This window comes from Palaemon carinicauda, chromosome 11 (genome assembly GCF_036898095.1).
Source record: "Palaemon carinicauda isolate YSFRI2023 chromosome 11, ASM3689809v2, whole genome shotgun sequence".
Classification (NCBI taxonomy): domain Eukaryota; kingdom Metazoa; phylum Arthropoda; class Malacostraca; order Decapoda; family Palaemonidae; genus Palaemon; species Palaemon carinicauda.
Window position 1 is genome coordinate 136370490 of NC_090735.1, and position 22970 is coordinate 136393459.

At 39.3% G+C, this 22970-nt stretch overlaps 1 protein-coding gene across 4 annotated transcripts in view; it reads right to left on the reverse strand.

Annotated features, from left to right (window-relative positions):
• Positions 1-2343: 2343 nt before the first annotated feature.
• Positions 2344-22970, reverse strand: part of Dora (Dorado) — a 153414-nt gene continuing 132787 nt past the window's right edge. For all 4 annotated transcript variants that reach the window (XM_068383476.1, XM_068383474.1, XM_068383472.1 and 1 more), the window contains 5 exons: positions 17608-17793; positions 14308-14506; positions 12692-12869; positions 4657-4806; positions 2344-3772 (listed from right to left, as the gene is read on the reverse strand). In XM_068383476.1, the coding sequence (XP_068239577.1) occupies positions 3703-3772; positions 4657-4806; positions 12692-12869; positions 14308-14506; positions 17608-17793 (783 nt within the window). In that variant the 3' untranslated portion in view covers positions 2344-3702. The remainder of the gene's footprint in view (positions 3773-4656; positions 4807-12691; positions 12870-14307; positions 14507-17607; positions 17794-22970) is intronic.

Genomic DNA, 22970 nt, shown 5'->3' on the forward strand with positions numbered 1-22970 from the left:
AGTATATTGTATATAAGTTCATTCAAACAACACTAACAGTGATAAATATAGTGATGTTAATTTCTACTGTAATGAAGCCAACAAGGACAAAACATTTAAGAGCACAAACTGTAAAGCCGAAGAGATTAGAATTTTCCTAAAAATTGGATAACCATTTTACAAAATAAAGCAGAACTAACAGATTCTGAGCTATTCTGTCCTGGATATACATCATACATTAGATCAGGTCACTTCCTTTCATTTAGTTAGTATATACATTTTCCAATATATTTCTAAATATACTTTTTTAGTATATATGTTTTCCAATATATTTCTCAATATACTTCGATCAAAAATCCTACTCAAACTTCATCCTTTAAAATTTCTATTCAAGTCATCCTTCTTGTACATATCTCTACTAAATTCCCAATTTCACTTAAAAATGTATCTGGTATTTCTCAAAATATAAAAAACTTAATATTCTAAACACTTAAATAAAAAAAAATTAAAAGAAAATTTAAGTTAATCTGTTCAAGCTCTCAAATACAAATACCCAACAACAGTACAGTACTTATTCACCAAAGCTCCAAAATCATACAGAAAGATCATGAAATTATACTTTCCATTAAAAGGGAGATTTCACGAATTTCCTCCTTCCAGGAATTCAAAATATTTACTTAGAACTGATTATGTATGCAGAAAATTTGTTTTTTTTAAGTTGAAGCAACATTTTGCCTATGTCCTGAACTTGCAAACATTTGAAGAGAATTCTACGTAAGGCATCATTTAAATAGTTGCTAAACATCAAACTGTGTTCTTTGCATTCATTCCATGAGATATCATCAAGTCAATCTTACCTTGGGTCATAAGTACATAACAATACAAACTAAGCTAATCTAGAGTTTAATAACTGATTACTGTACTAATCAATCAAAATATACAAGAGTAAGACTTTCAAATACATGGAAGTTACACTTGCATATTTTCAATTTCCCAAACACTAACATAAACAACATTTTATGTTCTAAAGCCAGGCTGGTTTTTGATTCAGTACATAACAAAATGATGTTGAGAGAAAACTTAATTTTACATCTTGCCAAGGTACTTCAAATCAGAAATAAAAACTTACTCTATTGTTCTTATAGAGCACTTTCACTTTTACTGTAGTTATTTAAAATTCAATTCCTAGAAGTGAGCTCATATGTAACTTTATATAATCTATAAAAAATGTAAAGTACTTTGAAATGTTTTCTTAATGGTACTGAAATGGTACTAACCATTATTATTTGGCAGAAAACTTTTGATATACAAACTGGTTGACTTGTAAGAAAAACTGAATCAATCAAGAGAATACCTTCTTGACTTCAATATTAAACTGCAGTATTACACAATTTCTCGTAAAATAATACATGCAATACTAAAAAAATTAAGTGTTTGCAATTGAATAATGAAGTATATAGATACAAATATCTATTGCAGTGCTCTCTCAAATGCTACCATCCAATAGAATGTTCTAAATTTTTTTTGTATTTATGAAATAATGATCTGACTGCAAGAACTGATTTTTCTCACAATCAGTCTCTTAATTCCACAAAACACTAACATACAGATTAAATTGTGAATGGATGTTGTAAATCAACATGCAAGATGTCTTTGAAACAAGGCAAATATTCTAAATAGAAATATTTATGATTAAAATAGAAAAAAATTAGTGGCAAACTACGGTGCTGATCAATAATCACTTTTAAATCTAAATCAAATAGGATCAGAATCCATTTCCTGACCTTTTAAAATGATGACACCAAAAAAAAAAAAAAAAAAAAAAAAAAAAAAAAAAAAAAAAAAAAAAAAAAAAAAAAGGGCAAGCTACTCTTAAATACGTTTACTGCTATTCGAGAAAAGACATCACACGATATTATGGCATTCACTGTTATGGATCAACACACTATAAATTTCTGATTAAAATGCATGTTGTTAGAACAGGAAAAGAATTCCACTTTACATTTTATAACTACTTACACACCACTTGAAGAACACTATAGATAAGCTCTATATATGTATTTCACATACTACCACCAACGGCTCCTCTCTTAGTACATATCCTTCACTTTAATGTAATGTTACAATAATTTAAATAAATAAATTAAATTAAATAAGAACTAAGATTTTTAGAGAGGTGTTTGAGCAAACACGCCTCGGTGCAAAGAGAAATAATGACCCGTTACTCTACTACACACTAAGATCAAACAGTTCCAACACACAAAACAAACAAGCTCAAATGGGTTGACTTTATCAATCTAATGAGATCAGGATTACTTGTCCCCTGACTGGCTGGCATTAAAAGTGGACGAAGACACACACACACACACAAAGTTAATGTATTTACATAAAGACAAATGTGACATTTTAATGTCATGCCTAAAATCTTTAAAAGCAAATAATAGTTTTACAAACTAATAACTTCAAAGCTCAAAAAAAAAAAAGATTTGACAATACAGAAATATTTTCTATATCCCTAAACTCTTCTGTCAAAAATTATAATTCCCAGTTGAACCATAAGAAGAATGCAAAATCCCTATATGGTAAAGACTTTACACTAATCACCTAATGACATTTATCTGGACAAGAACAAGGAATTCCACTGAGTAATTTTTGTATCGCTCCAAGGTGCTTATATATATATAAGATATATATAAATAAAACATATACATATTCACCCTGATCATGTTTTAAAAATATTGCCCTTCCAGTCTCTTCCCCAAAACAAATATATAGAGCAAAATTCATTGAGCAGATTTTAAAGCCTGCCATGATCTGTTTTCTTAGAATCCACACATTCATTATTTCTTACAGACTAATTCTAAACCCATGACTTTAATGTTATCTTCCATACATATATCAAGGAAGCGGTTTTAAGACACTATAGTACACAACTGTCATTTCTCCTACTCTGGTGTGACAGACTTTTTTTTTTTTTTTTTTAAACTTACAAAGATTATTATTTCATCACTGGCTTACGGTTACACATGGACGATCTAGTGATTCTGGGGTCAGAGGGACCTGCAAGCTCTGCACAACATAACAGGTTCATTCTTTCCACTTCTTCAAATGCTCCGGCAGGTTACAATGTGGATTCAATATCAATAGGAAGCTTCTTTTTTTAAGTCTTGTAGTTTTCCTTCATTTTTTTTTTCTCAGGGCAGCAAGATGATGAAGACAAAGTAAACAAACCGAAACCAAACAAACAAGTCATTCCTAGGGTTAGATGCATTCTGATATGAATTTCAAGTATCAAATTATCCTCTGTTATTAAGAGTTAAAAAATTCTATATTTACAAATCCATACATCTGAAATCATCGACATCCACCACAATGCACTGGAGCATCACAGTATTTATGAATAATTTATTTACAAATTCATTTGCAAGATAAATGTGCAATCATGACATATACCACAGCTTATAATACTACTGTACTACCTTGCATATGGCATTCTAGTAAAACATTCTCTTATTAAAAGGGGGATTGAAAAAGGACAGACAACTGTAACAAAGTTACAGAAAATTTCAGTCTATGATGTAATGAAGTCCTCTTCTTCATGGAAGCTGGGAAAATTGTAATAAAAACATGACTACCAAAATGTTGTCAAACCTAGATGGGAACCAAACTGACATGCCTTGTGGCCACTGCTCCTGCACGGCTGTCACCTAGAGAGGACTGAGGTCATACAGCTGGAGATTGCTGTAGAGCATTTGTGATTCTTGTCCACAGTTCTTTCTTGCAGGACTTTGACCTGTAATTGAAAAAAATATGGAATTTATGCATTACAAGTAAAAAAATGAAGATGAAAAACCCTTCTTCATTTTTTTGTAGGAAACCTGCATACCAATACAAAATCATATTGTATTACTATACTTATATAAATTATATATAACCAAAAATTTCCATACAAAATTAAAAAAATCATAACAGAACAGATGAAGGTCTGAACAAAAGGAAATTAAGAATCGATAAATATTTCATGTCCAACTCCTGAAAAGGAAAATATGTTAAATGAGGATTTACACAGTATTCAGAAAAGCGGATATCAAAGTATTAAGAAGTAAACTATGGAGAAGGCCTATGCCATATCACACCATTAGAACAAGCATGAATCTGGGCAAGCAAACAAATAACAGTCAAGTGACCTGACTAGATGTCTAATCCCTTACAAACATTAATAATGATAAAATCAATCAAGGTAAATTATGCACTATCAAAGATAAACAAATATGTGAAAATTACAATTCATGGTACGTCAATTTGGATTTTTGGAGTCATAGCAACATTTGATTTGGAAAGTACTTAGTTTCTCGAAGCTGATTCTGTTGAGTCATAGCAACATTTGATTTGGAAAGTACGTAGTTTCTCGAAGCTGATTCTGTTGAGTCATAGCAACATTTGATTTGGAAAGTACGTAGTTTCTCGAAGCAGATTCTGTTAACTAGAGAGCTGGGGTGACCTCAACTACTCAGAAGGGCGATATCAGTGTTACCTTTGTTCCATTGAATCGCTAGAACTACTAAACTAACAGCACTATGAAGGGTTAGATTAATTTTAATACTAAAATTTTCTTAAACTGATATCCTCAAATTCCTAGGGCATAATCTCAAAACAAACAAATAGAATGAAACGTACCTTCTAAGAGCCTGTAGTAGCTCATTAAATTGCACCATACCACCTGGTGTCATCTGATAAGCTGAACGAGCTGCCAATATAATGGATATGAACTCATCATATTCTGTTGGAGTTATGTAGTACATTTTCAAATGAGTACACTGTAAAAACCTGAAAAGATTGTGTACATTTAAATTTATAAATACATACATATACCAGGGCACTTCCCCCAATTTTGAAGGGTAGCCGACATCAAACAAATGAAACAAAAATAGGGACCTCTCCTCTCTACGTTCCTCCTATAAGACCATAAATAATCTTTTAACAATGAAGTTACAAAAATACAGTTGAAGAAACATTCGTGGAGGTTTTGAGTAACAGAAACCCAAGCAAATGTTGAAAATCCAAAAATATATGTTAACCACTAAATGATACTCTCAAACAAAACTTTTTCTTAGCCTTGAGCAAAAGGAGAAAGTAATATACAGTATTCACACCTACATAACACCAAAGACAGGAAAGCTTTCACATAACACCAAGTAAATAACAGTGCCCTGATGGAAAAATACTAGAAGCCATAATTACAAGAGGTTTAAATTTCCCTTTACAAAGTACTGTACAATCTCAAATTACTCTCTCCTTTAAATATTATTGTGAATGTTGTCTTATATTTACTCTTATGCAACTTATGTTCTTAAAATAAATGTATTTGTACTTTATTATTTCCCTTTTACCAAAAAAAAAGGAATACTACTAATAAAATATAACAAATTTTTAAGTAATTTGTATTTTTCCTAACATACTTACCTAGAACTACCTTCTTAGGAGTTACTGGTTAACTCTACCTAACCGACCAGCTTTTTGTATAGTTTATCTCCCTCTTCTTGTTTTCTACGGGGTCAACCTCTGGCAGTGTGGTACATGCCCGAGGCAACCCCGGGGTCAGGCAGCGTGCTAGCTCAGGTCGACTCTCCAGTAAGTTTCGTTGGAAAAGGCATTACTAGATCCTGCAGGTTCTCGGGGAAGGATGGGAGGGCCATAACCAGAAAGTAGTTCTAGGTAAGTATGTTAGGAAAAATACAAATTACTTAAAAATTTGTGATTTGTTCCAACACGGTTACTTACCTAGAACTACCTTCTTAGGAGACTTACACTTTAGGAGGTGGGAGTGTCCTGCAGGAATCAGGATTCGACGGGGAGGCACGCGAGAGAGGGAACCTCTAAGGAGGTCTTGATTCTAAGACCACTTGAAAACTGCACGAAAAGTAGGGGAAAACTATCCAAAAAACTCACTTAGTGTCTAAATGTCTTACCTTTTTCAAAACCAATTTCTTGAATGTTATACCTTTCCGTGATTAAGGTCTTCTCCTCATCTTCCTGGCCCGTTCGATCCGGGGAAGGAAGGAAAAAGTGGAGGGGGGGGGGGGGGGGTTAAGGAAGGAACTAGTGTCTCTTGGCATTAACACCCCTGGTTACCCTGTGGCTATGACCTTAGATCTCCTGAAGGGCCGACACGACCGGGCCAATAGAAAACTTGTCCAAGGATTTTCTCGTACAATCTTTTAGATAATGTTCCGTAAAGGTGGACTGTCTAGACAGGGTCCCAGCCTTCAGGATCTTACCCACAGCCATGTTCTTCTCGAAAGCCAGAGAGGTGCTCAGAGCCCTGATATCATGAGGTCTCGGTTTTCCAGGTAGAGGGGTCCCAGAAGCCTCGTAGGCTCTCTTTATCACTTGTCTCAGCCAAAAAGAGATGGAATTTTTCGAGACCGGTTTCTTCACCCATCCTGTTGAGATGAATAAATTTTTGATCTGAGGGCAGAAATTTGCAGTCCTTTCCTGGTATTTTCTTATAGTTCGTACGGGACATAAGAGGAGATCCTTAGGGTTGCCGGATCGAGGGATGGCTGGCACCAAAAAACCCTCGAACCGATGATCCCAACACGCTGGGTTCTGCGTTTTCGCCACAAAACTAGGGACAAACCTAAAGACAACTTCCCTCCACCCTTTGGAGTGAGAAACCTTGTAAGAGAGGCCGTGTAACTCGCTAACTCTTTTCGCCGAGGCCAGGGCTAAAAGAAAAGCTGTTTTAAGGGTGAGTTCTCTGTCTAAAATGTTCCTGAGAGGTTCGAAGGGCGGTTCTGACAGAACTTTGAGGACTCTTGCCAAGTCCCACTGCGGAACCCGTACCTCCTGGGGGGGACGTGATTGCTAAAAACTATGGATGAGCATCGAGATGTGCCTCGAGGCTCCCAAGTCAATGCCTCTAAGGAGGAAGACTTGACCTAGGGCTGCTCGAACTCCCTTGATGGCTGGGATGGACGAACCCACGTCGTCTCTCAGGTACACCAGAAAGTCTTCAATGTCCTGGATCGACGCCCCTAAGGGCCTGATGTTTTTGGATGCACACCACTTCAGGAAGACTGCCCACTTCGCCTGGTAGACAACTGCCGAGGAACGCCGTAGATACCCAGATATCCTTGTCGCGGTTCTCGATGAGTATCCTTCTTTCTTCAGGAGCTTATCGATAACCTCCACGCGTGAAGGCGGAGGGATCGAGGGTTTTCGTGCCACCTGTGAAAGTGAGGTTGTCGCAGGAGGTCTGGCCTGTCCGGAAGCGGCCAAGGAGGACGAAGAGCTAATTCCTTTAGGTCTGCGAACCAGTCTCTCTCCGGCCACCAGGGCGCTACTACAGTCATCGACAGGTTGGACGACCCTCTCACTCTGTTCAGCACTTGCCTGATAAAACTGAAGGGAGGGAAGGCGTACACATCGAGACCGTCCCAGGGATGTTGGAAGGCGTCCTCGAACGCTGCTGATGGATCTGGGATTGGAGAACAGAACACGGGGAGTTGGGCATTCAGACGTGTGGCGAACAAGTCTATCACTGGGGAGCCCCACAACAGGATGACTGCTCGAGCTACCTCCGGGTGTAGGGTCCACTCCGAACCTATCACCTGACCCGCCCTGCTGAGGCCGTCGGCCATCACTTTCCTCTTTCCTGGAATGAACCTTGCCATCAGTTCCAACCCTTCTTCTGTGGCCCACTCCAACAGTTCCGTGGCTAGGGCGCAGAAGACCTTTGACTTCATGCCTCCCTGCTTCTTTATATACTGTGGCGTTGTCGCACATTAACGCCACAGTGTTCCCTCGCAGTAAGCGTACGAACTGTCGACACGCCCTTAGAACTGCTATCATCTCCAGGATGTTTATATGGAGAGACGCCTCCTCGCTGGACCACAGCCCTTTTGCTGATTTTCCCAGCAGGTGCGCTCCCCAGCCCTCCTTCGATGCGTCCGTGAACAACAGCATCTCCGGGGGGTCGGAGGCGAAGGGCATTCCCTTCTCCGTGTTTGACCTGATGCTCCACCAAAGAAGGGTCTCTCTCGTCTTCGGGAGGACTGGCACTACTTTGTGGGGTTCCTTGCCTTGGACCCATGACTCCTTTAGATTCCACTGTACCGGGCGGAGCCTGAGTCTCCCTTGCGGTACTAATTTTTCCAGGGAAACCAGGTGACCCAGTAACTTCTGCCAGTCCTTGGCCCTCCTGGGTTGTCCCGTCAGGAAGGGTTAAAGGATACGTTCCAGGTTGGCCAACCTTTCTTCTGAGGGGAAGGCCCTTACTAACTGGGTGTCCAGGACCATCCCCAAGTAAGTCATCCTGGTGCTGGGGACTAGCTGGGACTTCCCTAGGTTGACCGTGATACCTAACACCTTGCAGAGGTCGAGCAACATATCGCCTTGCTCCTACAGTTGTTCCCTTGAGGCAGAAAGCAGCAACCAATCGTCCAGGTACCTGAGTAGTCGAATTCCTTTCTAGTGTGCCCACGCCGAGATCGAGGCGAACACTCTCGTGAACACTTGCGGGGCCGTCGAGAGGCCGAAGCACAGGGTCTTGAACTGCAGGACCCTGGACTCCCACTTGATCCTGAGGAACTTCCTGCTGGAGGGGTACGGGGATTTGAAAGTAGGCATCCTTGAGGTCGAGAGACATGAGGAAATCCCCCTCCCTCAAGGCTGCGATCACTGTCTTGGGGGTATCCATCTTGAATTCCGTCTTTGAGACGAACTTGTTGAAGGCTTGGAGATCTATGACTGGCCTCCACCCTCCTGTCGATTTTTCCACCAGGAAGAGCCTGCTGAAGAAACCCCGGCCGGGGTTCTCCACTGTATCCAGAGCTCCATTGTTGATCATGGCCGCTACTTCCTCTTGTAGCGCCAACCTCTTCAAGGGGTCCTTTGGAACCAGCAAATCGGCCCTCTGGGCTGGGATGAGAGGGGGAGGCTCTTCCAGGAACGGGAGGCTGTAGCTCTCCTTCAGGACCGTCACCGTCCAGGGATCCGCAGCGAGATCCCGCCATGCTTGCCAAAAATGTCTGAGGCATCCCCCTACTAGGGGCTCCTGCGGGAGTAGGGGGCCTCTCCTCCTACCTTCTCCTGGAGGAGCGGCCAGATCTACCTCTCCTAGAGTTACCATAAGAGGGTCTGTAGGCTGACTGAGGGCCTGCCGTGGTCCTACGGGTGGGCTGTTGCGAGGCTTGAAGCCAAGGGGCTGAAGGAAGTTCTCTTCTGGGAAGCAAGGGTGTGGTCTGTGAGGAGTGAGGGACGTCTGTTGGAGCTCTCCTAAACGTGGTCTTCCTCATAGGCGGGGGCCTAGGATCCGTCTCTCTCACTTTCCTCACCTTCTCCATAGTATCCTCTACCAACTTGATGGGGAAAATGTCATTCCCCCACACGGAGGAATTTCTCAGTCTCCTTGCTCCCCTGTCAGGCAACTTCCGCATTAGTTTGCTCAAAACAGTATCTCTTTTTCTCAGGACCCAGTTCGAAGCTACCGACAGAGACTGGGACGATAAGAATTTAAAAGCCTTGCCCCCAGAGCTAACAAGATCCCTCAGCATGGCCTGATTTTCTGGAAGGGAGAGGTCGTGTGATGCCTGAAACCCCACCAAAGCGCACGACCACCAATCCAACCAGGAGGACACGTAGACCAGGTCCTGAGCCATGTCCTCAATCATAGATGCTTCCGTCGAGGAAAAGCACACGGGGGCCGTGGATGCCCTGTCTTCCGAGGTTCCCTGGTTCAGCGCAGACACCGCTGCTTCCACCGCACAGGGACCGCCGCGATGCCCTTCGGGAACGTAAAAATGTTTCTGGGATTTTAGGCCCGGCAGAAGTTTGGAGGAACTCTGGCTTCTGGGGGCCTCTGCTAGTCCTGCCAAGTATCCATCGATCTGTTCCATCCCCAGCTTTACGTCTTGAGCGAGAGGGAGAGACAGAGATGGCTTTTGTTGTACCGGACTGTCGATCATCCTGGACAGTCCGGAAAGTACTGCCTTTGCAGCTGAGGGCTTGGGCTCATCCAACCGGTGGTGTCTTCGAATGAGGGCCAGTACCTTACGGTAGGAGGAGATGTCGTCCGTCGAGCACTCCCCTCCTTCCACCAGGTCTTCCGTCACCAGCTCCTCCGTACGGGGGTAAGCCGTGACGGTGGGAAAAACAACGCCCGACGGGCCTGCCAGTGGTAGGGGCTGCCCCGTGGGGACGAAGGCATCCGTCATGGGAGTACCAATGTCCTCCGAGCCTGCCAGTGGTATGGTCTGCCCCGTGGATACAAAGGCATCCGTCATGGGAGTACCAATGTCCTCCGAGCCTGCCAGTGGTATGGTCTGCCCCGTGGATACAAAGGCATCCGTCATGGGAGTACCTTGTTCCACGGGGGGCTCCGTGGATGGGGGATCCATGCGGACCGACGGGCGCCCTTGGTGCTTAAGGAAGGCCTCCAAGGTGCCCGTGGTCGACACTAAGCCTTCCTTCATACTCCTTATATCCTTCCTAAAGGAAGAAGGGGCGGAGGCTACCGTAGGGTTAAACAATACACGGGGGTCTCGGTTCGAGCCCTCCCGCCGGGCGGCTAGGTCGAAGGAGGAGCTAGGAGAGTGACACAACGAAGGCGAGGCTCTAGGGAGCCACCCGGAAGCGGCCGCGGCTGTGGAAAACCTAAACAGCTCGCTCCGGGGCACTGTGACATTCACCCAGTCCTTTGACTTACTCCTCTTTGCTTTTTTCTTAGAGGACTTCGACCGTTTCCTAACATGCCTCGAGCGGGAACGAGACTTTTTCTTCCTTCGGGATTTCTCCCTCTTCCTTTTGTTAAGGTTCCTGTCTTCGTCCTCTGATGACGAAGAAGACGACGACGAGGATGAGGACGGAGCTTTCCGACCGGCCGACACGTCCAAGACCGTGGGGGGAAAATCACGTCGTTTCTCAGGTGCGGGCAGTTGCAGAAACATGGGGGGTAGCGTAGCCGAGGGAGCCAGAGGGGTCCCCGCGAGTCCTTTACAGAGCCACTGATCTACCTCCTCTCTAACGGGAGACCTGAAGGGAGTCCCAGGTTTCACCCACGTGGCGGGGTCCGAAGACAACGAACTACCTTTCTCCGTGTCTCCCCCGGCGGTTGAAGCACTCGAAACACCCCACGAGGCAGGGGAAGTATCGGCACTCGGCCTACCCCACATAGGATCTTCCGAGGCGACGGGACCTGCGGGCACCAGGCCCTCGCCTCCTACCCACACTTCTGCACTCCACTTAGGCCCCACACATGCCTGCCCCACACTGGACACATCCTCCACAGGAAAATCAGACTCTTGGGGAAGGGCAATGGGCCTCTTCCCCGCAACGGACTTACCTCGTCCCATACGCTGGGTAGGGGAAGAAGAGCGGGCGCTACGGTCTGCCGAGTCGTCTGGCGAACCTGCAGGCGAAGAAATGCTTGAATCTTTAGGCATCTTCTTAGTTGCCTTCTTCTTCTTCGTCCCGAAGCGCACCCACTGGATCTCAATCCAATCAGCACATTCCGGGCACGTAGAGGTAGGGGAACACGCTTTCCCCCTACACGTGGAACACAGGTAGTGGGGATCAACCTCAGGTTTGGAGAGGAAAGCCCCGCAAGACTTCCCAGCCACAGGCCCAGGGCAACGACAAGGATGCTCCATAACACAACGCTAACGCACCAAGAGACACAAGGATGAACGGGAAAGTGAAATGAAAACACGAGGGCAACACGCGGTAAGCACAAAGGATCGGGGGACACGAGGGTCGCACAGGTAAGAGAGAGTGCGGCGAGATGTATATCGTGTCGCGACCAGAAACTTAATGGAGAGTTGACCTGAGCTAGCACGCTGCCTGACCCCGGGGTCGCCTCGGGCATGTACCACACTGCCAGAGGTTGACCCCCTAGAAAACGAGAAGAGGGAGATAAACTATACAAAAAGCTGGTCGGTTAGGTACAGTTAACCAGTAACTCCTGAGAAGGTAGTTCTAGGTAAGTAACTGTGTTGGAACAATTATCATTTCTATACTCACCTGATGTTCATACTGATTATCTGTCAAAGCTGTCCAGTATAAATGCTGACGTCTTTCCTAGCAAAATACCTTCCCCTCTAGTTGTATTGAGTTAATCTAGAGCTTGATGGCAACTATCTTGGCAAAGCTATGCCTAAATGCTTTGTCTTTTCAGTTCTCTCATGTTTACGAGCAAATGAAAGCACAACAAATTGCTTTTATAAGTTCATGGATTTACATGTTCTTTCACATTTACCTAACATATTAATAACAAATCACATTGTTCTTTTTTCCTGTATTTTATGTATTTTATTCTTGATCCATTGGCCATTGAGCTAACCTATTATGAAGGTATTTCTCAAATTGGGTCCCATTCATTTAAACAAACATAACTGAATAGCTTAAATTATTAATTTATGGATGTTTGGGGATAATCATATAAGTGAATGTTAAAAATAAAAAGTCAAGGTATGACTGCATAAGACAGGCAAATTTAAAATAACAGCTATCAATACTCTTCTCTTATTAAGAAATGAGTCTGGGTAGTTTAAGACATCTCTTAAACCATAGCAAGGGTATGGCCTACCCAAAACATGTCATTTTTCTAAACGCTCTAATAAATCTGGAAGACAATAACATAAAATTGACTTAAAAATATTTAACAGTACAAATCCGCTGGAACATTCAGAAAAAAAAATAGGTATTGTCTTACATTTGTTGGCATTTCTGAACAAGTGGCTGCAAGATAGGTGACCTCAGCTGCTGGGGAAAGAGAGCAGGAGAATGGCGAGCCAAGTACTGAGCGGCCTCCACAGCCAAATCTTGCAGGACAAATGGAGACACTACACTGTTAACTGAGCACATGCAGAACTGATGAAGGTACTGCTGACCTGAAATTTTCCCCAAAACAGAAAATGTGGTTAGACAAAAATCTATTGGAAAACATAAAACTGAAAAAAAAAAAAAAAAAAAAACTTGCATAAAAAAATCAGCAGAAAAATGTTAGCCCTAAGAATAGCATACAGATATATTAATGAATGAAATAAGTGTTTTCAAAGGCAAAATAATTTTCTTCATACAAGGTTATTACTCAAATTTAGCTATCACAAAAGACAAATTCCAAAACACTTCATTCCCTAATCAAGACTAAAAGACACAGGCAGTTGGTTAGTAGCCCTAGGAACATGTAAGGATCCTTCGTTTTGCAACAGTTGAATGTTTCAATCTTCATGCACCATTGTCTTCCCGATCAACTCCTAGATAATAATGTTAGGTGGAAACTCTATATTTATTATAAGTAATAGAATTACATAATTTTTTTTTGTTTCAAAACAAATCCGAAGCTTATAATTCCTTGAATCTTAATCTAGATGGGAAGGATCATGCAGATGAAAATTCCAGAATTAGCTTCTTCAAGAACTGCAGGCTCTATGAAAGCTCTTGTAATTCAGATAAAGAAAAGTTAAGTGTTCCTGAGACAGAAACCTTTAGGTTGAGTAACTCAAAGGTTTGTAATTTGTTTACTCTGAAACAATATGTCAATCTATAACATGAACCCTGATAAGAAATATTCCAATACTTAAAACAGTACTGCACTTATAACTAATACAGATCCTCTTTGCTATTAACCAGATACAATCATTGAAAAGCACTCTAGGTGAAAGAGATGATCTACTCATCTGCTGATTTTTTTAACTAATAATTTAGAGTAAGTGTGTAAAACCTGATATATTGAGGGAATAAAATGTTGAAGGAAATTAATTCAGCAGTCATTGAAATATCAAGTAACACAAAATTTTTGGGCCTATCGTGTGATCAGTGGACTTTCTCACAGGCAGTTGAAAAGCAGGGCAATTTTAATTGCTGAAGACTCGAGGATTTGTACACATGAGCAAAGCTATCTATCGGCTGTCACTTAAATTTTTTCTTTTAACCAGAAACTGGTTAAAGTATAATACAAAATAGGCTAATTTTAAGCCATGTAATGAGCTTGTCATGAAAGAGAACAGAGTTTATTTTTAATCTAGAGCACACTCATCTTTACAGTTATACTTTTTAAAATATTTCCTATATACAGGGCAGTATCTTGAACATTTTGTGCTAATACCATAAAAATCTCATTACATTACACATAGAAAGATGAAGCTTATCTTGATAAGGAATAGCTGTTTGTAGCATAATGCAAACTTTAAACTGTAAAATGAATGACAGGTTTGCCTTGAAGAAAGGCTGGCACAAATCATATTAATGATGCAGGATTTTAGTCTATGCATGCACTAGGAGTCTCTTACAATACATATTTAAAAGTGTCATTAGCATTTATCTTACCTAGTTTCTTGGCTACCCCAAGCAGCCACTTGACATCTTCACCATATGGAGGATTTCTTGCATATTTTGCTTGAGGCCTATCATCATGAACACGCCTTGCCAAGGTTTCTAAAGCCAACATACCAACACGATAACTGCTCAGCAAATAATGCATAGAACCTGTGTTGTTTACCTGCTGACCACCTACAAGACTGCCAACCTATGAAAACAGAAAGAACAAGATTTTGTCAATTTCGAGGGTATTATTGCAACAAATGCAACGAAACATTGGGAAAATCTTAAGATATTGCTAAAATAAAAAACAGAACTATCAATTCCAATTGTGCATTTCTGCTTCAATGATTTTTCTTATCAACCATCTGGTTGATCCAAGGATGCATTTCCACTTCAATAAATTTTTCACCGCAAAGTGCGACAATATTTTTTTTTTGTGGAAATATTTGCTAAAATTCGTAGTCCAAGGAAAACAAGACTGGCATCTGACATTCAGCACCTAGTGAGAATTATTACTACTAGCTAAGCTACAAACCTAGATGGAAAAGCAGGATGCTATAAGCCCAAGGCCTCCAAGGAAAAAATAATCAGGTGAGGAAAGGAAATAAACTAACAATATGAGAAATATTGAACAATTAAAATGAAATATCTTAACAGTAATACCATTAAAACAGATCTTTCATACATAAACTATAAAAAGAGACTTATGTCAGCCTGTTCAGCATAAAAACATTTGCTGCAAGTTTGACCTTTTGAAGTTCTACCGATTCAACTACCTGATTAGGAAGATCATTCCACAATTTGGTCATATCTGGAATAAAGTATCTAAAATATTGTATAGTGTTAAGCCTCATGATGGAGAAGGCAAGACTATTAGAATTAACTGCATACAGTACAGGAAATTTATCCAGTTTTCTATTGTTTTACAGTTATTTATGAAAAATGTCATCGTACATATGCAAAATCATGAGCCTATCAAGCCTAGTGGTTAGCCCTATGTTTAGGAATGCATGAATAACTTTTTGTGTGTGTGTTCATGTTTCATAATTAGTTTGAAAGTGCTTTTCTTTTTTTATTTTCTTATGGTGTACGGCAAAATGTAAATACATGAACGGGTATAAAAAAAATTAAGTTCTATATCTACCATCCACTTTCCCCAAATCTAGAAAGAAACAAAGTGGGATTTTACCTCCTTACCATACGAGGGACTTAGTAGAGTTTGTTGGTATGGTTAGGGTGTCACAGACCACCCTCCCCCATCTCCAACTACAAATGAAGTTTCAAATGCTGCCTTCCCTAATATCACTACCTCAGCAGTCACCAAGGTAATCGGAGGTAGCAGCAGGGCCTATCGAAATTATACACAATCGCTCGCCACTCATTTCTATTCCTAGCCCACTCTATCACTTTTATTCTCCTGTCACCAACGGCTTTCTTCACTCCATCCATCAATACAATCCTTGGCCTTCCTCTTGTATTTCTCCCATCAACTTGCATTCATTACCTTCTTCAGCAGGCAACCATTTTCCATTCTCTACAATGCCCAAGCCACCCCACCACATTCATATCCCCTCTAGCTGCTAATTCATTTTTCACACCCGTCACTCTTTCTACTTTGGTCCTAATCCTATCCAGTTGAGATACACCAGCCAAATTCCTGACATTTCATCTCGAACACATTCCATTTCTGTCTCTCCATCACTTTCATTCCCAATAACTCCTATCCATACATTACAGCTGGTACAATCCACTCCCTTCACTGCCCCCAACACTTTTCATTCTTCATTCACTCTCTGACGTACATCTGCTTTCATGCCACCACTTGCAGCAACAAAAGAACCCAAGTAGTTGTACTTAAACTGACATACTTCCTAAAGTAACTCTCCATTCAACATAACATTCAATCTAGCACCACCCTCCCTTCTTGCGCACCTCATAACCTTATTCTTGGCCACATAACTTGCAACTTCTTGTTTCACACACCCTTCAAATTTGTCACTAATCGACACAGCTTCTCCAAGTGTAAAACCAATACAGTATCACCCAAAAACAGCTTTTGATTCACCTTCTACTCATGATAACCCTCATCTAATAATTTTCAATCCTCGACCAAGCACTCAAGCATTCACATATCTTATAGAGCCATCAACAAACAAAAAATTGAACAACCAGGGTGACACCACACATCCCTGTCTCATCCCTACTCTTACTGGAAACCCCTTACTTCATTCCATATCCTAACACATGCTTTACTGCCTATGTATTAACTCTTCATGGCTTGCAATAACCTTCCACCAATTCCATACATTATAACCTCATCACATTCCACATCGCATTCCTATCAACTCTATCATAAGCTTTCTCCAGATCCATAAAAGCAAAATATACCTCCCTACCATTTGCTAAATATTTCTTGCATGTCTGCCTAACTATAAAAATCTGATCCATGCATTCCCTAATTCTTCTAAAGCCACTATGCACTCCTAAAATAGCATCCTTCATTTCACCCTCAATTCTATTAATTAACACTACCATACGCTTTTCCAACTACACTCAACAAACTAATACCCCTAGCCCTATAATACGCATGTACATCTCTCTAAAGTTACTTTACATAAAAATATTTTTGTTTTCTGGCAACAATTGCTCAATTTTTGTGGGAACAACTACCGATTCTATCTACCCATTACAAAGGAATTATTTTTAGCTTTCCAATGTAATTTTAACTTTCTCCCGATTATTATTCATGCAAAATATCAGCATAGATATGCATACTCAACCCTGTCAGTATATATGTTCAAAAAATTGCAATGTTCATGTTTTCATACGCTGTTTGAAAGGCTGTTCTCTTTGTATTTTCTAATAGTGGAAGACAAAATGTAAAAATATGAATAGATATACTGTATATACTGTAAATAAAACTATCATAAATTTACTTCACATAAAAAAACATTGTTTTATGGCTACATTTTTCTTATATGAACCTTCATTTGTGAGGGATAACAGGGAAGGGTGGGCTAAGGTACCCTAGCAGTCCCAACCAAACTTGGATGAATCCCTCATCAGGCTGGGAAGAGCAAAGAGAAAAAGTCCTCTTTGGTTCTTTTTTATTTTTTATGTCCGCTACTGCCCCATAATTGGGGAAAAGTGCCTTGGTAGATAAACATAGGTCACTGCAAGGAATGCTCCTCTAAAATATTTAAGTAAATTAACAATCTCGTATATAACTTTAATTTCCACCCAATCGATAATACTGATAAAATAGAGTAAATCCCCTCTTTCCCTCTAACATGCTACGCAACAAACCTGCTGTTGGGGTTGCGAGGCAGGACGTGGTGGTAACTGAGGTTGGTGAGGGGAATGCTGGACAATATGAGGCCCTTGAGCTCTAACCCATGATAATAGGGCAGCTGACTGCGGGGTACCAATAAAGCCAGCTGTTGAAACTCCACCATTGCCTACAGCAGCTGGATATGGCAAAGAGTAGAAGCCCTGACAGAAAGAAAAAAAAATATATTAGAGTTAAACTTGGTTTTTCAAGTGGTACAGAAGGAAGACTTAACTGTAAAGAAAAATGTCATTAATATAAAAGTACTTTCACTTCAAGATTTGTAAAATTCTACATCATAATTTGTTCAAACACATCATTAGTTTTAATACCAAAGACAACTTTAAAGTCTACAAAAATAAAACTAATTCCTTTTTTTACAAACGCTTTAATACCTTATACTTTTCTTGTAGGAAATCAAATAACCATAAACTTAATGGATTTAACTTCTTTATAGTTAGAACAAAACAAATTTAAAACTTGTGATAACAAGGGTAATTTGCATTTTTTCCCACCAAAACCTCATTACTTTAAAATATATATTTCCTTTGTATTCAGTAGTGTTGGAATGGCCACTGAATCCTTAACAAGGTAGTTGGTTAACAACAGATGGCAAGAAGGATTGTTAAGGTGGTAAATTTAATCCAAGACACTCAGCTTGTGAAGGAGAGAAAAATATAAAAAAATTTTCTACTTGTTTCTACCCATACATAAACCTTTGGTCCTATAAAACAGGAAGACTCACACATTGGTGGGTAAGTCCCCTAGAACCAAACTTAAGGGGACCGTCTACTATGGTGTTTGACATAACTTGAAATAATAAAAAATACTTTCATTATTTCTATGTATGCAGAAACATGTCGCACATGCTCTCCAAAAGTTTCAGCCAATTACTTTCACAAATAAAAAACAAATGACTGAGTTTGACAGTATCGTCTTTACGTGTTTATTTTTGTATATACAGAAAGTCACCAACTAACAAACACAATAGGGACAGAGAGTCTATTCGTAAGGCGGATTGTTCGTAAGTCGTTAGTGTTAAATTTTCGTCTAGGGTAAGCGTAACCTAACTCAGATGTCTACGATTTTCAGCCGTAGAAGTCAACAAATAGCCCCATTTCATATAAAATAGGTTATTACAAATATTTTACTATATCATATTACAGTAGTCTGTATAATACTGTAAAGTTCAGTACAGTATGTTGTTGTTACTCGTGGCGATCAATTTCTCACGAAAAAAAAACATGGCATTCGATTACAACAGCTGATTCATTCTCTTTCTCTCTCTCTCTCTCTCGTGTTATACAATACTTACATATGAAAAAATTATGCTGAGTCTACATCCATTTCAATCGTAGCTAAAAATACGGCATCCGATTTCATCAGCAAACCACTGTTCTTTGGGAAACATCATTTTATTCTAGAAAATTGCTACTCTTTAAATAGTTAATTGCACATTAAGAAAGCGTGTACTTTTGTTTTTAAATTTCGGGTGTGTTTTAAAAATCGAGTATTGTCGACTTCTTTTTGTTTTACTTTTGGCTGTGATCAGATCAGCTGACGTCTAGCTGCCGCTCTTGAGAGCATACGAATACACTAACAAAGTATCGTTTATACTATTTCTTAACTTATTCAAACTGTCTATACAATTGATATTACATAAGCACCAATGTGTTATAACCTATCAAATTTTTTGGTTTATTACATTTAAAATACAGTGAACCCTCGTTTATCGCGGTAGATAGGTTCCAGACCCGGCCGCGATAGGTGAAAATCCGCGAAGTAGTGACACCATATTTACCTATTTATTTAACATGTATATTCAGACTTTTAAAACCTTCCCTTGTACGTAGTACTGTTAATAAACTACCCTTTAATGTACAGTACACTTAATGCATGTACTAACGTACCCTAAACTAAAACAGGCACAAATATTAAAGGCGACTTTATATCATGCGTTTCCTAAACACGCCAAAAAGCACGATAAAAAATGGCAACCAATGTTTTGTTTACGTTTATCTCTGATTATAATGAAGAAACAAACGCATTTACACATCTGTGTATAGGTTAGTTTTTGCATCGATTATATTGATTATTCAGTACAGTATGTTGATTTGGTTATTACTAATGTTTTACTTAATTTTTCTTAGGACTTCCAAATGAAATGTTTTTCTTTATGACGCCGCCTGAAACGACGGCGTCATAAAGTACGCTCAGTAAACAAACTAAGGAATTTAACGTGCATGATGAAAGTGATAAATAATGATATTACAGTAAAAGCTTTTCTAAAATATGATATTACAAATATTATTTACCGTATCGATATAAAATCATACATACGTAGCAAAGCAGGAGAACAATCTACGAGAGAGAGAGAGAGAGAGAGAGAGAGAGAGAGAGAGAGTTGTTTTACATACGTAAATGTAAATTTTAAACAAAAAAAAAAATAGCCCCATTTCATATAAAATAGATTACAAATATTTTACTTTATCATATTACAGTAGTCTGTATAATACTGTAAAGTTCAGTACAGTATGTTGTTGTTAAAGTCGTGGCGATGAAATTCTCACGAAACAAAAACACGCCATTTGATTACAACAGCTGATTCTCTCTCTCTCTCTCTCTCTCTCTCCTCTCTCTCTCTCTCTCTCTCTCTCTCTCTCTCTCTCTCTCTCTCTCTCTCTCTCTCTCTCTCTCTCTCTTCGTGTTATACAATACTTACATTTAGATGAAGAAACTAAAATTAGTTTTCTTAGTGTCAATTAAATACGAAACAAAATAATTAGGCCGAGTCTACATCCATTTCAATCATAGCTAAAAATACGGCATCCGATTTCATCAGCAAACCACTATTTTTTGGGAAATATTTTATTCTAGAAAATTGCCACTCTTTAAATAGTTAATTGCACATTAAGAAAGCGTGTACTTTTGTTTTTAAATTTCGGGTGTGTTTTAAAAATCGAGTATTGTTGACTTCTTTTTTTTTTACTTTTGGCTGTGATTAGATCAGCTGTCATCTAGCTGCCGCTCTTGAGTGTGTACGAATACACTAACAAAGTATCATTTATACCATTTCTTAACTTATTCAAACCGTCTACAGTATACAGTTGATATTACATAAGCACCAATGTGTTATAACCTATCAAATTTTTTTGTTTATTACATTTAAAACCCCCTCTATCTCTCTCTCTCTCTCTCTCTACCTCTCTCTCTCTCTCTCTCTCTCTCTCTCTCTCTCTCTCTCTCTCTACCTCTGTGGGCTACTTTTCACTACCTCCCATTCCTTACCTCTCTCTATCTCTCTAACAAATGATATCTTTGTTGCTCCTCAAAGTTTCATTTATATTGAAAATCAATCATGATTCAATTTTCCTTACTTTCTCCAATCTCGCACCATCGGTCACATCGCGGTATTTTCGATATTTCCGGAAAATCTGCGATATATGTATATACATGGGCTATGAAAAAAATCCGCGAAGTGGTGAATCCGCGATGGTCGAACCGCGAAGTAGCGAGGGTTCACTGTAACACTCTCTCTCTCTCTCTCTCTCTCTCTGGGCTACTTTTCACTACCTCCCATTCCTAACCTCTATCTATCTCTCTAAAAAATGATATCTTTGTTGCTCCTCAAAGTTTCATTTATATTGAAAATTAATCATGATTCAATTTTCCTTACTTTCTCCAATCTCGCACCATCTGTTACATCGAACGTTATAGCAGTAACTTAATTGTTCGACAACTTTAAAAATCGGGCTAGTACTTGCTTCTTCTCATACTTTTTATTTTAGATGGTTTCATAATTGAGGGGGGTACAAGTTGACTTATAACTGTAGTTAGGAGAAGTATTTTGGATATGGAATGGACATCTTTAGTAACAGTTTAGAATTATCGTAAATTATCATTCTGTCATTAGCGGCAGTTTGTTATTGATGATTAAACGCGCCCCCCACCCCCCAAAAAAAATAGTTTTCCTACTTTGCTACGTATGTAGGATTTTATATAGATACGGTAAATAATATTTGTAATAACATATTTACTAAAAGCTTTTAATATCATTATTTATCATTTTCATCATGCACCTTTAATGCCTTCGTTTGTTTATTATGATGGAAGGTTTCCGTTTTAGGCGGCGTCATAAAGAAAACCATTATATAAATGGCATTCATTTAATTTATTTGGAAGTCCTAAGAAAAATTAAGTAGAACATTGGTAATAACAAAATCAACATATAGTCAATACAAGTCGGGAGTGGCGCTAATTTCAAAATTTAAACTTGCGATGAAATCTACGGATGTTTACGAACATGTTTGGACTTCCGTCAATTTGTGTTCGTATATCCGGATGTTCGTATCTTGGGGAGCGTCTGTATATAGCAATTTTTTTTACTTGTTTCAAAATCTCGTACATCTGGCAGAGATGGAAGGCATTGGTAGAGGGTAGGCGAGCGCAAACTACAATCTATGAAAAGAGCAGCCAGAGTTTCCAAAAACATATAGAAATTATGATTCATGTGTTTGTTTACTTGCAGTTCGTATGTACATTGTGATTTCACAACGTCCTCGGGAACTTTACAGCAAGGCCAATGTTACCTAAGATCAAAGAAAGAGCAAAAAGCAAGCAGAGAGAGGAAAAAAAAGAGAGTACAAAGATGGTACATTCTAACTAAAAACTCTGGCAACAATGAGAGGCCACTGGCAACTCATGACACCCTTACACCAAGAGTATTACTGTAGTACACTTAGGGTTTAAATACCCTGTTTAGGGAGCCTTCACAGAGAAATAAACAATAAAGGTACAAAGATTAACATAATAATGTTATTTTGATTTTTCTGAAAAAGGCAACAATTTATAGCAAATCTTTCGGAGCTCATAGCTCAAAAACATATTTATTCACACTTTGCTACATTTACATCACTTATTTATTATTCAATTTTAGATAAAAAAAAATATAATTGAAAAGAGGAATAAAAATTCCATAATTCTGTGTGACAGAATTTTCATTTTCTTTTTATTTTTTTTTCCATGATCACTTTGTCTAAAAAAAAAAAAAAAGGAAATCCAAAATTCTGTCATATAATTATTAGGTTAATGAAGTCTTTGTGGTATGATTTTCAATACAATTGGTGTCATATCATTAGAGAAAAATATACCTTAATTTTCTTTTATATCGTGAGTTTTGCTAATAAATAAATTTTGATCAAATGACTTGAAATTTTCATATATATGTCTAAAACATATATCGAAATGGTGTATTTTGAAATTAGAAAAAAAAATGCAGTACATAGCGGACGGTCCCCTTGAAGATACTTTTCTTCCATGAACATATAATCCGCCCTGGTCC